The sequence below is a fragment of the Fukomys damarensis genome, unplaced genomic scaffold (assembly GCF_012274545.1).
Source record: "Fukomys damarensis isolate Sample0158 unplaced genomic scaffold, DMR_v1.0_HiC HiC_scaffold_13, whole genome shotgun sequence".
Lineage (NCBI taxonomy): Eukaryota > Metazoa > Chordata > Mammalia > Rodentia > Bathyergidae > Fukomys > Fukomys damarensis.
The window spans coordinates 16,760,362-16,773,149 of record NW_022900925.1 but is presented as its reverse complement, the minus strand read 5'-3'; the positions used below and the strand labels follow the sequence as shown (position 1 = coordinate 16,773,149).

At 35.7% G+C, this 12,788-nt stretch overlaps 1 protein-coding gene across 3 annotated transcripts in view; it reads left to right on the top strand.

Annotated features, from left to right (window-relative positions):
• Positions 1 to 12,516, top strand: part of Nsrp1 (nuclear speckle splicing regulatory protein 1) — a 48,477-nt gene extending 35,961 nt beyond the window's left edge. For all 3 annotated transcript variants that reach the window (XM_010642203.2, XM_010642204.2, XM_010642202.3), the window contains exons 3-7: positions 4,067 to 4,123; positions 7,070 to 7,198; positions 8,046 to 8,253; positions 9,152 to 9,260; positions 11,322 to 12,516. In XM_010642203.2, the coding sequence (XP_010640505.1) occupies positions 4,067 to 4,123; positions 7,070 to 7,198; positions 8,046 to 8,253; positions 9,152 to 9,260; positions 11,322 to 12,342 (1,524 nt within the window). In that variant the 3' untranslated portion in view covers positions 12,343 to 12,516. The remainder of the gene's footprint in view (positions 1 to 4,066; positions 4,124 to 7,069; positions 7,199 to 8,045; positions 8,254 to 9,151; positions 9,261 to 11,321) is intronic.
• The last annotated feature ends 272 nt before the right edge of the window (positions 12,517 to 12,788 follow it).

Genomic DNA, 12,788 nt, shown 5'->3' with positions numbered 1-12,788 from the left:
TGTTTTTGTTTTGCAGTGCTGGAATTGACCCTAGGACCTCAGAGTATGACATACAAAACCCTCTAACCCCATGTTTTTTTTTTCTTTTAACTTTGAAATATTCTATGAAACATCCTTAGTAAAGTATCAAAATATAATCTTTGGGGTCATTCTTCAAGTGTGAAGAAAAATCTGGAAACAGCTTAAAAAGTTGATGTACAAACAATTCTATTTGAATAAATTTGGAGGTATGGTATTCTACCTCAACTTACCATAAATTTGTTTGGTTTTTGTTTCACATATTTTTTAATTGGTGCACATTGGTTATACAGTACAGTATTAATGTGTTTCATTTGGCAGGTTCCTATATCTATGTAACATACTTTGATCATTTTTACCTTCCATGTTATCTCATTGTACCCTCCCCCCTTGTTTTTTATTTTGTGGGATGGGTTTCAAGGAATCCCTGTGTTCTTAAACACAAGAATAGTTATAAGGACAAATGGTAGCTAACCTTTTGAATCAGATGCTTACTAAGGGCTTTCTATATATTGTGTCATTTAATCTTTAAAATAACTTTGTAAGGTTGATTCTTAATATCAGGAAACTGAAACAGGAAAAGTTAATATAACCTGGAATAATACAGAGAGGGCAACTCATAATTCTCAGGCCTACCTTGTGACAATTATTTTGTATTTATCCTTTATACTGTGCAATAGAGAAACTTTAGAGAAGTTAGCAATGTAATGGGAGTTTCTGTGTGTCTGTGTCTGTCTGTATCTTTCTGTCTGTCTGTCTCTCTCTTATTCAGGGCCTTGCCCATGCTAGACAAGCATTTGACCATTAAGCTACACCCCCAACCCAAGAAAATAGGTTTCTTTTACATTGCAGTCATACTTTGGTACCAAGTGCTTTGAAACTTGTTGAATTAGGTACTAAATGCATTTTGATGTAAAAATTTTGTCCTGGTATTTGTTTGGTACTTGATGTACCAGGTAGAATTTGTCATTGTCAATTGCTTTGTGACTCACTATCCTTTCCAGCCAAAATAGTTTGTTTGGTACTTTTTTTGGTACTCATCTTGCCTCCTGGAACCAATCAACAATGAGTACTGAGTTATCACTGTAATTAGAAGATATAAAAATACATTGGAGAAGGGGTGACATAGCCCTTTCATTCCATCTATTTGGGAGACTGAGTGGGAGGATTTACAAATTTGAAGCAAGCCTGGGCAACATATCAAGGACCCACCTCAAAAATTAATTTATTAAGAATTAGAAATATTTATTATTTTAATGTTTAAAATTGATATTCTGGGGTTAGGGATGTAGCTAAGTGGTAGAGGATCTGTCCTAGCGTATATTAAGGCCCTGGGTTTGATCCCCCGCACTGAAAAAATGATACTCTAATGAGTGAAATTGTCCTATCACTTAACAGAAATTCAGATTGAGTTACGTGTAATTCACAAGTAACACACCAATAATACATTTATAGCACTTAGCCCAGTAAGTATTAGTTGGTCTTAGTGTTTATTTTTTATGAGTCTTTCTTCTGGTCAGAGTCAGTTTGCTGTTACCTAAAAATGTCTTCAGTTCTTCGCCTGTGTGCTTCTTTGACTTATTAAACATATGTTCTATTATTTATATGACCTTTATGTGTTGTATTTGTTTTTATAGTTAGGGAACTGGAATTTATTTTGTTCTGTTTGTTGCCATGAGGGAAAAATCACCAATTATTGGTGCTATACAATTGAAAATAGCAAATAGCAGTAGATTAGAGTTCTATAATCCTAAGGCTGAAAATTTTATATGTATATATATACACAGATGCATTTATTGATGAATTGATTTTTTTTTTTTTTTTTTTTGGATACCTGGGATCGAACTTAGGACCTTGCACTAGCGAGGCAGGCAGCAGAACCACTGAGCTAAACCCCCAGCCCCTTGATTATATTTTTTTACAACAACTAGTAGGTTCACAACAAAATTGAGAGGAAGGTATGAATATATCACTATGCACCCTTGACCCCATATGTGCAGCATGAATTAAAAATAAATTTACCAGCAATTATATTTTTTAAGATACAATTCCCAACCATAAACTGTATTCTTAAAGAGTATCATTCAGTGTGTGTTAATATATTCACAAAGCCTGATACTTTTTTTGGCAGAGAAATAGAATCAGTGAGACAGAAGACACAGAAATGACCCCTAAGTACCTATAGCCATTTAGCTTTTGACAAAGAGGCCAAAAACATATGTTAGAGAAAAGATGGCCTCTTAAATGGTGCTAGAAAATTAGGATATCTACTTGCATTAGATTGAAAATATATCCCTGTTTCTCACCCTGTACTACAGTCAAATCAAGTTGTGCATAGTGGTACATGTCTGTAAACCCAGAAGGTTGAGGCAGGAAAATTGGCCCCAAGTTCGAGGCCAGCCTGAACTGTACAATGAGACCCTCAAATCAAAATGGATCAAAGACCTAGGTATAAAACCAGAAACTCAACTCTTGAAGCCTTAAGCATATGCAAAAACTTCCTGAATAGAATTCTAATAGTACAGGAAATAATATCAACAGTCCACAGATGGGATTGACCAAGTTTAAACGTTTCTCTTAGCAGAGAAAACAATGAACAGTGAAGAGACAACCTGGGAGAAAAATTTTGCTAGCTAGTCATCAGAATTCATAAAGAGTTCAACAAAACTAACCCCTCCAACACAAATGATCCAATCAAAAAATGGGCAAATGAACTAAACAGACACTTCTCAAAAGAAGAACAAAGGGCCACTAAGTATATAAAAAGAATTCTAGCCATTTTTTGCTAATATCACGTTGTATCGTTACTATAGCTTTGTAATATTACCAGTACTTCAAATTCATTATTCAGAATACTTTACTTTCTTTTGCTCAGGATTGTTTTGGCTATTGTAGGTGTTTACTGACTCTTTATGAATTTTAGTATTGTTTTTACTAGACTGTAAAGAATGTGTTCTAATGGGGATTGCATTAACTGTATACATTGCTTTGGTAATATACCATTTTCAGAATATTTTTTCATTCCAAGAATGAGGTGTCTTCATTTTCGAATGTCCTTTCTAATTTATTTCTTTGAAATCCTGTAATTTTCTTTATATAGAGGTCCTTTATTTCCTTGGTTAGTTTGATTTTAGGTATTTAATTTTTTTGAAGCTATTATGAATGGGATTGTTTTTCTAATTTCTTTCTTTCCCAGTAGGTTTATTATTACTGTACAGGAATTCTGGTTTTTTTTGTTTGTTTCTTTTGATATTGGGGTTGAACCTAGGTCATTTACATTGAGCCCTTTTATTTCTTTGGGTTTTTTTTTTTGTTTTTATATTTTACATTTATAATCATTTCTTTGGTTATCTGTCCTCTCAGGCCATTTATTTCTCAAGGACAAAGACTATTTTTGCTTTTACGTTATCCTCAGGACCTAGAATATGGCCTGTCTGATTGAAAGGGCTTTTTAGTACGTTTTTTGTGACTGATTATAGCCACAGATAATTCTTGCTGCCTGTAAGCCTTGTGTATAAACCAAAAGCTTCATATGCTATAATCAGTGGTGAATATTAAAATGGGTTTTTGGTTGCTAAGAAGGCACCTGAAAGATTATCTATTTCATCTTCCCTTATGTAACACATGCCCACACACACACACACATGTACACACAAAGCATATTAAAATCCACAGAATTTAAATAACTTCTGGTAAAGTTGAGACTCAACATCTGTGTTTCTTTGTTTTTGTTACGGTGCCGTTCTATTTTTTAAAAATATATTTTAGTTTATTCTGATTAATAGCAGTAAAAATTCATTTGTTACATAAAGGTTAGGGAAAGGACCTTGAAGATATTAACTTAATTCATATTATCTTTCCACTTTTAATTATAAGTAACCAGTTGGTGCGGGGATTTAGCTCAGTGGTTCGGGCACCTGCTTCGCAACTGCAAGGACCTGAGTTTTATCCCCAGTACAAAAAAAAAAAGTAACCAATTGCTAACCAGAATATTGAAAAAGAAATTTTAAATAAGTTTTAACAACTGTGACATTTTTCTGTTTTATAGACCTCCGTGAGTGAAAGTCTTCAGAGGGAAGCTGCAAAGAAGCAGGCCATGAAACAGGTAAGGAGGATAACTGAAGTAAAGGTATTTGGTGAAGTATTTTGGCTTTTTTTTTGGCTGTACCAAGGATCTGTCTCAGCACTTTGCACTTGTCAGGCAGGCATGGTGCCACCGAGCTATATTCCTGGCCCCTTGGCTCATATATTTTTAAGTATCAGTTTTACTATATAGGTGTTAGACAAAAGCAAAGTACATAAGTATAATGAAATAATTTTATCTTGACCATTGTTTTTTAAAAATGTTTAAAAATATTTCTTGATTTATATGTATTAGAGATTTTCCTGTCACACACAAGAATTAGCTTTTAGGGAGGAGATGTGGCTATATCCAGGGCCTCATGTGTTAGAAATGCACTATACCACTGAGCTGGGTCTCCAGCCAAGAAATAGCTCTTTATTTCTAGCTACAGATTAAATTATCTCTGATTTCACATGATTCACTTAATGACTTCTTTCACGTACTGTTATTAGTTGTTAAATTTCTATTAGTGAGCTTATTTGCACACATCTCTGTGCCTGCCTTTGCATTGTCTTCAGCCTTTTTTATTTATTTTGTTAAAGGGTCTTACTAAATTACCCAGGGTGGGCTTGAACTTATGATTCTCCTGCCTCAGCCTCCCAGAATGTCTTCTTCCCATTTTAAAAGGATCTTTTTTATGTGTGTTCCACATCGTATTGAACAATGTAGAAATTTAAGAAAAGTTAAAGTATGTAGATTCTACCTTAGAAACCTACAAGCTGGGGCAAGAGGCTTAGGTTTGTGAAACAAGTTTCAAAATAGAAACATCAAGCATATGATTATGTTAAATATTACGTATAGAATATTCTATCAGTTTGAAAGAAAAATCATTGAGTATTAAAGACCTTAGAGATGGCCTCATTTATACAGGGGTTGAGCTGGACTTGAAACTCTTTATAAAATTTTGTTGGACTACAAGAGGACAAAGAATACTTATGGTAGAAATAACAAACTGTTAGAGGACTTTATATGACTGATGTCATAAAAATACTTTTTTCAACTAGATAAAGAAGATGTGGTTTTTCTATAAAATGGAATAGTACTCAGCCATAATGAGAAAGTGGATTCATTCATAGTTAAATGGATACATTTTGAGGATATACTTCTAAGTGAAATAAATAAGGCACACATATGCAAATACCGAATAGTATCTCTGGTGTGAAAAACTAAAATAGTACTCAAGATCCTAATGGGACAATTAGCAAATAGGAAGAAAAGAACTAAAGGTGTAGGGACAGTGAGAAGGATAGGGAAGGGGGAATAAGGGAAAAGGCAAAAAATATGAGAAAATGTAAAAATGGAATTAAAGTGTTTGAAGGGAGGGTGGGGACAAGGGGAAAAAATGAGAACCAAAACCAGTCATGTAAAGGTACAAGATCCCAGTAATGAATGTAACTGTTCTGTCTACCTAGAATGTACCAATAAATTAAATTTTTAAAAAAATACTTTTTTCAATTAATAAATTACAAATAGCCCCATTTTGATACTATATTGAGAAGTTTTTAATGTCAGGAATTTGTTGCAGTAGGGGCTAGGGATGATCCCAGGGGTACACTACTGCTGAGCACCTACCAAATATTTCCAACCATTTATACATTTTTTTATTGTTGTTGTTTTTTTGTTTATTTGTGTGGGGGGGGTGGTACCCGGAATTGAACTCAGGACCTTGCTGCTTGCAAGGCAGGTGGCAGAACCACTGAGCTAAGTCCCTGACCCCCATTTATACATTTTAAAGCTAAACATTTTATTTCACAGCTTATCTTATTTTTTGTTTGTTTGTTTGTTTTTTGGTACCGGTGATTGAACTCGGGTCCTTGTGCTTGCAAGGCAGGCCACCGAACCGCTGAGCTAAATCCCTGGCCCTACAGCGTGTCTTATTAAAGATGATATGACCTCAGTGTTGTGACGCACTCCTGTAATCCCATTACTTTGGGATGCCAAGTCAGAAGGATCACAAGTGAAAATCCAGCCTGGACAACTTAATGAATTAGCAAGACTATCTCAAAATAAAGGGCTAAGTATATATAAGTCAGTGTGATGGCCCTGGGTTTTAATCTCCACTACTGAAGTTAAGGGAAAAGTGATAAAAAGGTAGGAGAGGTAGCTCAGTGGAAGAGTGCTTGCCTTGCATCACAGTCCTGGGTTCAAAACTGCAAAAACCCCTAAAAAACAGCTCTTTTAAAACAAGGGTTAAATGCCAGGCATGGTGGCGCTCGCCTGTAATCCCAGCACTTGGGAGGCTGAGGCAGGGGGATCACTGTGAGTTCGAGACCAGCCTGGGCTAGCTACATAGTGAATTCTAGGTCAGTCTCAACTACATAGTGAGACCCTCTCTCAAAAAACCAAAATGAAGGAAGGAAAGAAGGGAGGGAGGGAGGGAGGGTTAGATGTTTCTAGGCTGTACCTTTGAACTTTTTGTATGGATTTTTGGGGTGGGGTACGGGGAATCAAACTCAGGATCTTGTGTTTGTGAGGCAGGTGGTGGAAAATTTATTGATGGATTGGTTGAGTATAGTGCTGGCGGTTAACCAAGAGCCTTCACAATGAGCTACATTCCCAGCTCTCTTTACATTTTGAGACGGTCTTTCTGTGTAGTTGAGGCTGAGTTTGAACTTGTAATGCTTTTGCCTCATCCTTAAATGACAGGAGTATGCAACCACACCCAGCTATCCTTACTTTTTTAGTTGAAAAAAGCTAAGGCACCAAAAAAATTAAACAGGCTTGCCCAAAGATCCTAAGTGGTAATTGTAAAGCCAGGATTCAAACCTAGACAACATAGCATCAGAATTTACACAGTTTTCTATCTAAAATGTAACTGATGCCACTTTTGTGATATATTTCTAATTTATGAACCTTTCTGAATAAAACACAGTGACTTTCGGTGGTTTCTGTTAACTGATTCATATTTTTTTAACTTTTTTTTTTAAGACCAAACTGGAGATGCAGAAGGCCCTTGCAGAAGATTCCACTGTATATGAATATGACAGTATTTATGATGAGATGCAGAAAAAAAAGGAAGAAAGTAATCCCAAATTACTTTCAGGAAAAGATCGAAAGGTTGGTAGCAAAATAGGAACTTTCTTACAAAATACGTATCTTAATATTATGAGAATAATCTGAGAAAAAGCTAAAAACATGCAGTAGTTCAGAGTCCAAATGTTGATAAAGTGTTTAAAAATGTGTGGAAAACCTCTAGATTCAAATTATAGATTTGATTTTAGGACCAAGGAAGCCTTACATATAATATCCTGACAGGGTCAGGGGTGTAGCTCAGTGGCACCACACCTTCCTGACATGTGCAAAGTCCTAAGTTCAGTTACCCCTACCACCAAAAAAAAAAATCACAAACAAACAATAATATCCTAATAGTAGTTAGGTAAGTTATCTGTTTCATACATTTTTTGAAATTTTTTCCTTATAAATTTTATGGCAAATTTGTACTCTTCATGCCCTGTACATACTCATGTTTTATTATCCTCTCAGTTTTCTTTTGCTTCCTAGCTATTAACTGAATCATCTGCCTACATCCACAACATGATACTATTTTCAGTTTGAAAAAAGTTGTGGGAGTAGGTATTGAAATAAGTTCAAATTTTCTTTTTATGATTTGTTCTTTTATAAGCACAATTATGTTCTTTTCACACACACTAATTATGAAGATCTTTTTTATCTTACAGCATTTACTAAAAGAGTGATGGTATAAAGTTAAAGCTACTATTAACATATTTCTGCTAGTGTAAAAAACTAATAGGAACTTTTCTCTCTCTTTCTTTTTTTATGGTACTGGGGATTGAACTCAGGACCTTGTGCTTTCAAGGCAGGTGGTGGCACCACTGAGCTAAATCCCTGGCCCCAGAATTATTTTTTTACTTTTTCCTAAATAATCTTTATTTTTCTCTTGTAGCCCAAGTATATCCACAACTTACTAAAAGCAGTTGAGATCAGAAAAAAGGAACAGGAAAAAAGAATGGAAAAAAAAATACAGAGAGAACGAGAAATGGAGAAAGGAGAATTTGATGATAAAGAGGCATTTGTGACATCTGCTTATAAAAAAAAACTGCAAGAAAGAGCTGAAGAAGAAGAAAGAGAAAAAAGGGTTGCTGCACTAGAGGGTAAAATGTGAAAGGGAAAAAGTACAGGAAGCCAGAATCCTTGCCCTGTGGTTGACATTTGCTGTCACTGAACTTTTGGGTAACAATTTTGTAATCATAATTTATATGATTTCAAGATACCAGATATAAGGTACTATGTAGTAATATAAAACAAAGGAAATTTTAACTGAATACACAGATGAACTCTTCTTCAGTAACTCTTTATTTCTATGGATTTTTCACTTCATTCTCCTTTTGATTTCACTGTAACCATTAGAACGTATTACCTTAGAACATGATTTATAACTATTAATTTTTTTGGATGACAATCTCACCACTACTCAAGGAGATCAACTGGGTAGTTAGAAAATGAATAACATGAATTAAAAAAAGAATAAATACGATACTTGTGCAAGGACTAAAGAATATCTTAGTGCTTTATATTAGTGCTTCCTACCCATGGTCACTAAAAGATCTAAGTGGAATATGCACTTAAAAGTAATTTAGTTAGCAAGTGTTCATCATCTTTAAGTGGAGGAAAACCAAATCTGTAAGATTCTATCTAAACATCCACTGCATATTCATCTAGATCACCAGTTAGCCAACTTTCTGTGAAGGGCCAGATATTAAATATTTTAGGTCTTTTTATATTTGATCTGTATCACAGGTACTCAGTTTTTTCCTTTATAGTATAAAACTGGTTATGGACAACATATAAACAAATGGACAGTCTGTGTTTTCAATAAAAATTAAAAATATAGGCAACAGGCTAAATTTGGCCCAAAGGTTATACTTTGCCAGCTCTTGATCTGAAAAAATAGTTTACACATACATCTACTAGTGATGTGTAGTCTACATATATAAACAAAATTTCATTATGCTTTATCGAATACTTTATTTTTTCTTTGCTTTCCCTCAGCACGTTTGGATGTAACCAAGCAGAAAGATCTGAGTGGCTTTTATAGGCACCTATTAAATCAAGCAGTTGGTGAAGAAGAAGTACCAAAATGCAGCTTTCGTGAAGCCAGGTGAGAAGTGACAAATGGAATATTTAATACACGCCTGTAATCTTAGCACCCAGAAGGCTTAGGATCAGTTCAAGGCCAACCTGAACTACACAGTAAGATCCTGCCTCCAAAAAAAAACTCAAAACTTAATCAACACAGGCCATGGTTCATATACTCAGCTGCCATATTTGGCTAGAGATTACTATACTGAATAGCTCAGACACATATATTACCCTTCTATATTCTTCTGCATTTCTGTTAAATAGTGCTGGTCTCAAAAGCAAAGCATCAGGATTTTTAAATAAAATTATGAGGTATTACAGAAAAAGTAAGATGATTATGCCATAACTAAAATAGTGGAAGTAAAAAGGAGAATTTGTCCTCTACATGTGTGTAAGTAAACTTCTGGAAAAAACATTCTGATGAGAAGATGTGAATTGACCAGGGATTTAGCTCAGTGATGATGCTGCCTGCCTCGCAAGCTCAAGGTCCTGAGTTCAATCTCTGGTATCAAAAAAAAAAAAAAAAATCATAGAAGATGTGAAAAGGGGAGAGGCGGGAGAACAGAATTTAGGGTGAAGAGAGGGAACCAGGTTTCTCTCCCCCCACACACATGTACATACTCTGACAAGTTTTGATTCCAGATTTGATGAGAAAGTATATTTAAAGATTCAGCTTTTCAATGTAACTTAGAAAACATTATAACTTTTTATTTTTTATTTCTTTTTTTTAGTACCGGGGATTGAACTGGGGTCCTTGCACTTGCAAGGCAGGCCACTGAACCGCTGAGCTAAATCCCCGGCCCTTATAACTTTTTAAGTGTTTTGTCTGGGATAGTAGTGATACCGCCATGTATTTCTTAGAGTCTAATAATCAGATTCCTAACTAGTTTTGGGTGCTTTAGCCAAGATAATTCTGACAACAGTTACAAGAGAACTAGTCGTTGCACTGTTAGTGTGAGTGCAGCAAGTGATTAGTAAAAATAAATATGTAAGTAATGTCATGAGTTAACCAACCAATCAGCTAGAAAAAAATACAGATAATTTTAGTATTGTTCATTCTAGTTGCTGGACAGATTCACATATTTCCATTTTTTTTTAATTGAGTTTATTGGTACATTTTAGGTATACAGTACTGTTACCATTCATCATTGGCACCTTGTACCTTTACATGACAGGTCTTGGTTCTCATTTTTTCCCCTTGTCCCTGCCCTCCCTTCACCCCCTCCTCACCTCCCCGTTTACAAACACTTTATTTTAATGAATGTATCAGTACTAATGTCCTTCCAATTATGAAAAAGATTAATTAGTAATATTTAGAAACCCAGTGCAGGGCCACACAACTATAGTCCTAGTTCTTGGGAAGATGAGTCAAAAGGACCCCCTGAGCCCAGGAATTTAAGAGCAGTCTGCACAGTGTAGTGAAACCCCATCTCAAAGGAAAATAGAAGAAAGAAAAAAGTTTAACGGAATCACACCTTGAACTTCACGTTGTGAAGAATTTAGATGCAGAACATGTCTTCCTTTTCTATGTTATTCTGTTTATCTAGACTTAGTAAAATGTGAACCTTGTACAGATTCCTACCTGAAGGTATTACTATTATTGGTCCTTTAAAGGACAGATTTTTCTCTATTTCATTATGTAACTATTAAAAATGTGTGGATTAGCCGGGTGTGGTGGCACACACCTGTAATCCCAGTACTCGGGAGGCTGAGGCAGGAGGTTCACTGCGAGTTTGAGACCAGCCTGGGCTACATAGTGAGACTCTGTCTCAAAAAAAATAAATAAATACATTTATTTTTTAAATGTGTGAATTATTTGAAAATACGAATTTACAAAGTAAACAAATATCACATGTTAGCATTTGGATAATGCAGTATATATAATTACAGTTGTATTGATTTAAGTATTGAGGATAACTTCATGAACACTTTGTATTTTATAATTGATACTGTGGGGCCAGGGATTTAGCTCAGTGGCATTCCGCCTGCCTTGCAAGCATAAGGTCCTAAGTTTGATCCCTGATACCGGGGCGCGGGGGGGAATATAATGTGGCATTTTTTTGTTTGTTTGTTTATACAGTTCTGGAATAAAGGAAGAACAATCAAGAGGTTATTCTGATGAAGTAAATTCAGAGACCAGAATACCACAAGAGAGATGTGTTCTCCAAACTTGTGTGATGGAGGAGGAAAACCGGGATGCAGACAGTGACTTTGATACCAAGAGCAGTGAAGATGATGAAATGGAAGAAAATAAAGTGAATCGCAGAAGGGCAAAGGTCACAGAGACCTCCAGAAATTATTCCAAGCATCTCAAGAATCACACCCACTCAAGATCATCTAGTGAAGAAAGAGGACATAGTGCCAAACACCACACCAAAAGTTCCAAGTCCAGAGGGCATGAGAAAAGAGAAGATCAGCACCAGAAGAGGCACTCCAGAGACCAGGAAAACTATTATATTGACTATGAACACAGAAAAGCAAAGGATTCTCATAAACCCAGAGAGGCCAGTCATAGAGATTCCCATTGGAAGAGGGATGAACATGAAGATAAACCAAGGGGGGGTGAGAGAGAAAGGTATGACAGAGAATGGAAAAGAGAGAAATATTCTTCAAGGGAACAAGAAAGAGACAGACAACGAAATGATCATGACCGACACAGTGAGAGAGGTGAGGAGAAGGAAGAGAAGAGCAAAGAAAAGAAGGAAAGATACAAAAATAATGATAAATACCGAGATAGGGGAAAACAAGAAGTAAGTGTTCAGTCTTCAGAAAGAAATCACAGAAAAGAAGGTAGATCAAATTCTAGGGCAAAGGAAGAGTTTCTTGATCATGAAAGAGCTAGCAAAATGAGGAATACGGAAAAGAACAAAGAAAGAGACCAAGAGAAGCCCTCTGGTTCTGAAACATCACCGGGAGCAAAACACAAACTCACAGAGGAAGGGCAAGATCCGGGTAAAGAACAAGAGAGACTACCAGAGGCAGTGAGTAAGTTTGCAAAGAGGAATAATAAAGAAACTGTAATGTCGGCTAGAGACAGGTACTTGGCCAGGCAAATGGCGCGGGCTAATGCAAAGACCTATATTGAGAAAGAAGATGATTGATGGCTGCCCCAACAGGAAGATCTATGGACGCACACATAGGACATTGTAACTCCTAGGACTTGTTTTGTGAATGCATTTTGAAATATGTTAACAGTAGTTGAGGGAGCGTATTTTAAAATATATTTTCAAAATGTATATTTTATTGGGCCGGCGATTTAGCTCGGTGCTGCCACCTGCTTTGCAAGTGCACAGTCCTGAGTTTGATCCCCAGTACCCAAAAAAAACAAGGTTTGATTATTTTTTAATTAAAGTCAGTCCTTTAATCTTGACTGTTAACTGGAAATGTGTGTATATATATGTATGTATGTATGTATGTACGTATATAATATTTCTTTATCAGTATCATATTCTTGGTTGTATTCAGGAACTATAAGTGTGTCTTCCAGAAGGTACTTAATGTTGGCTCCACTGCAACCACTAAAAAATAAATAATGTTGCTTTTGTTA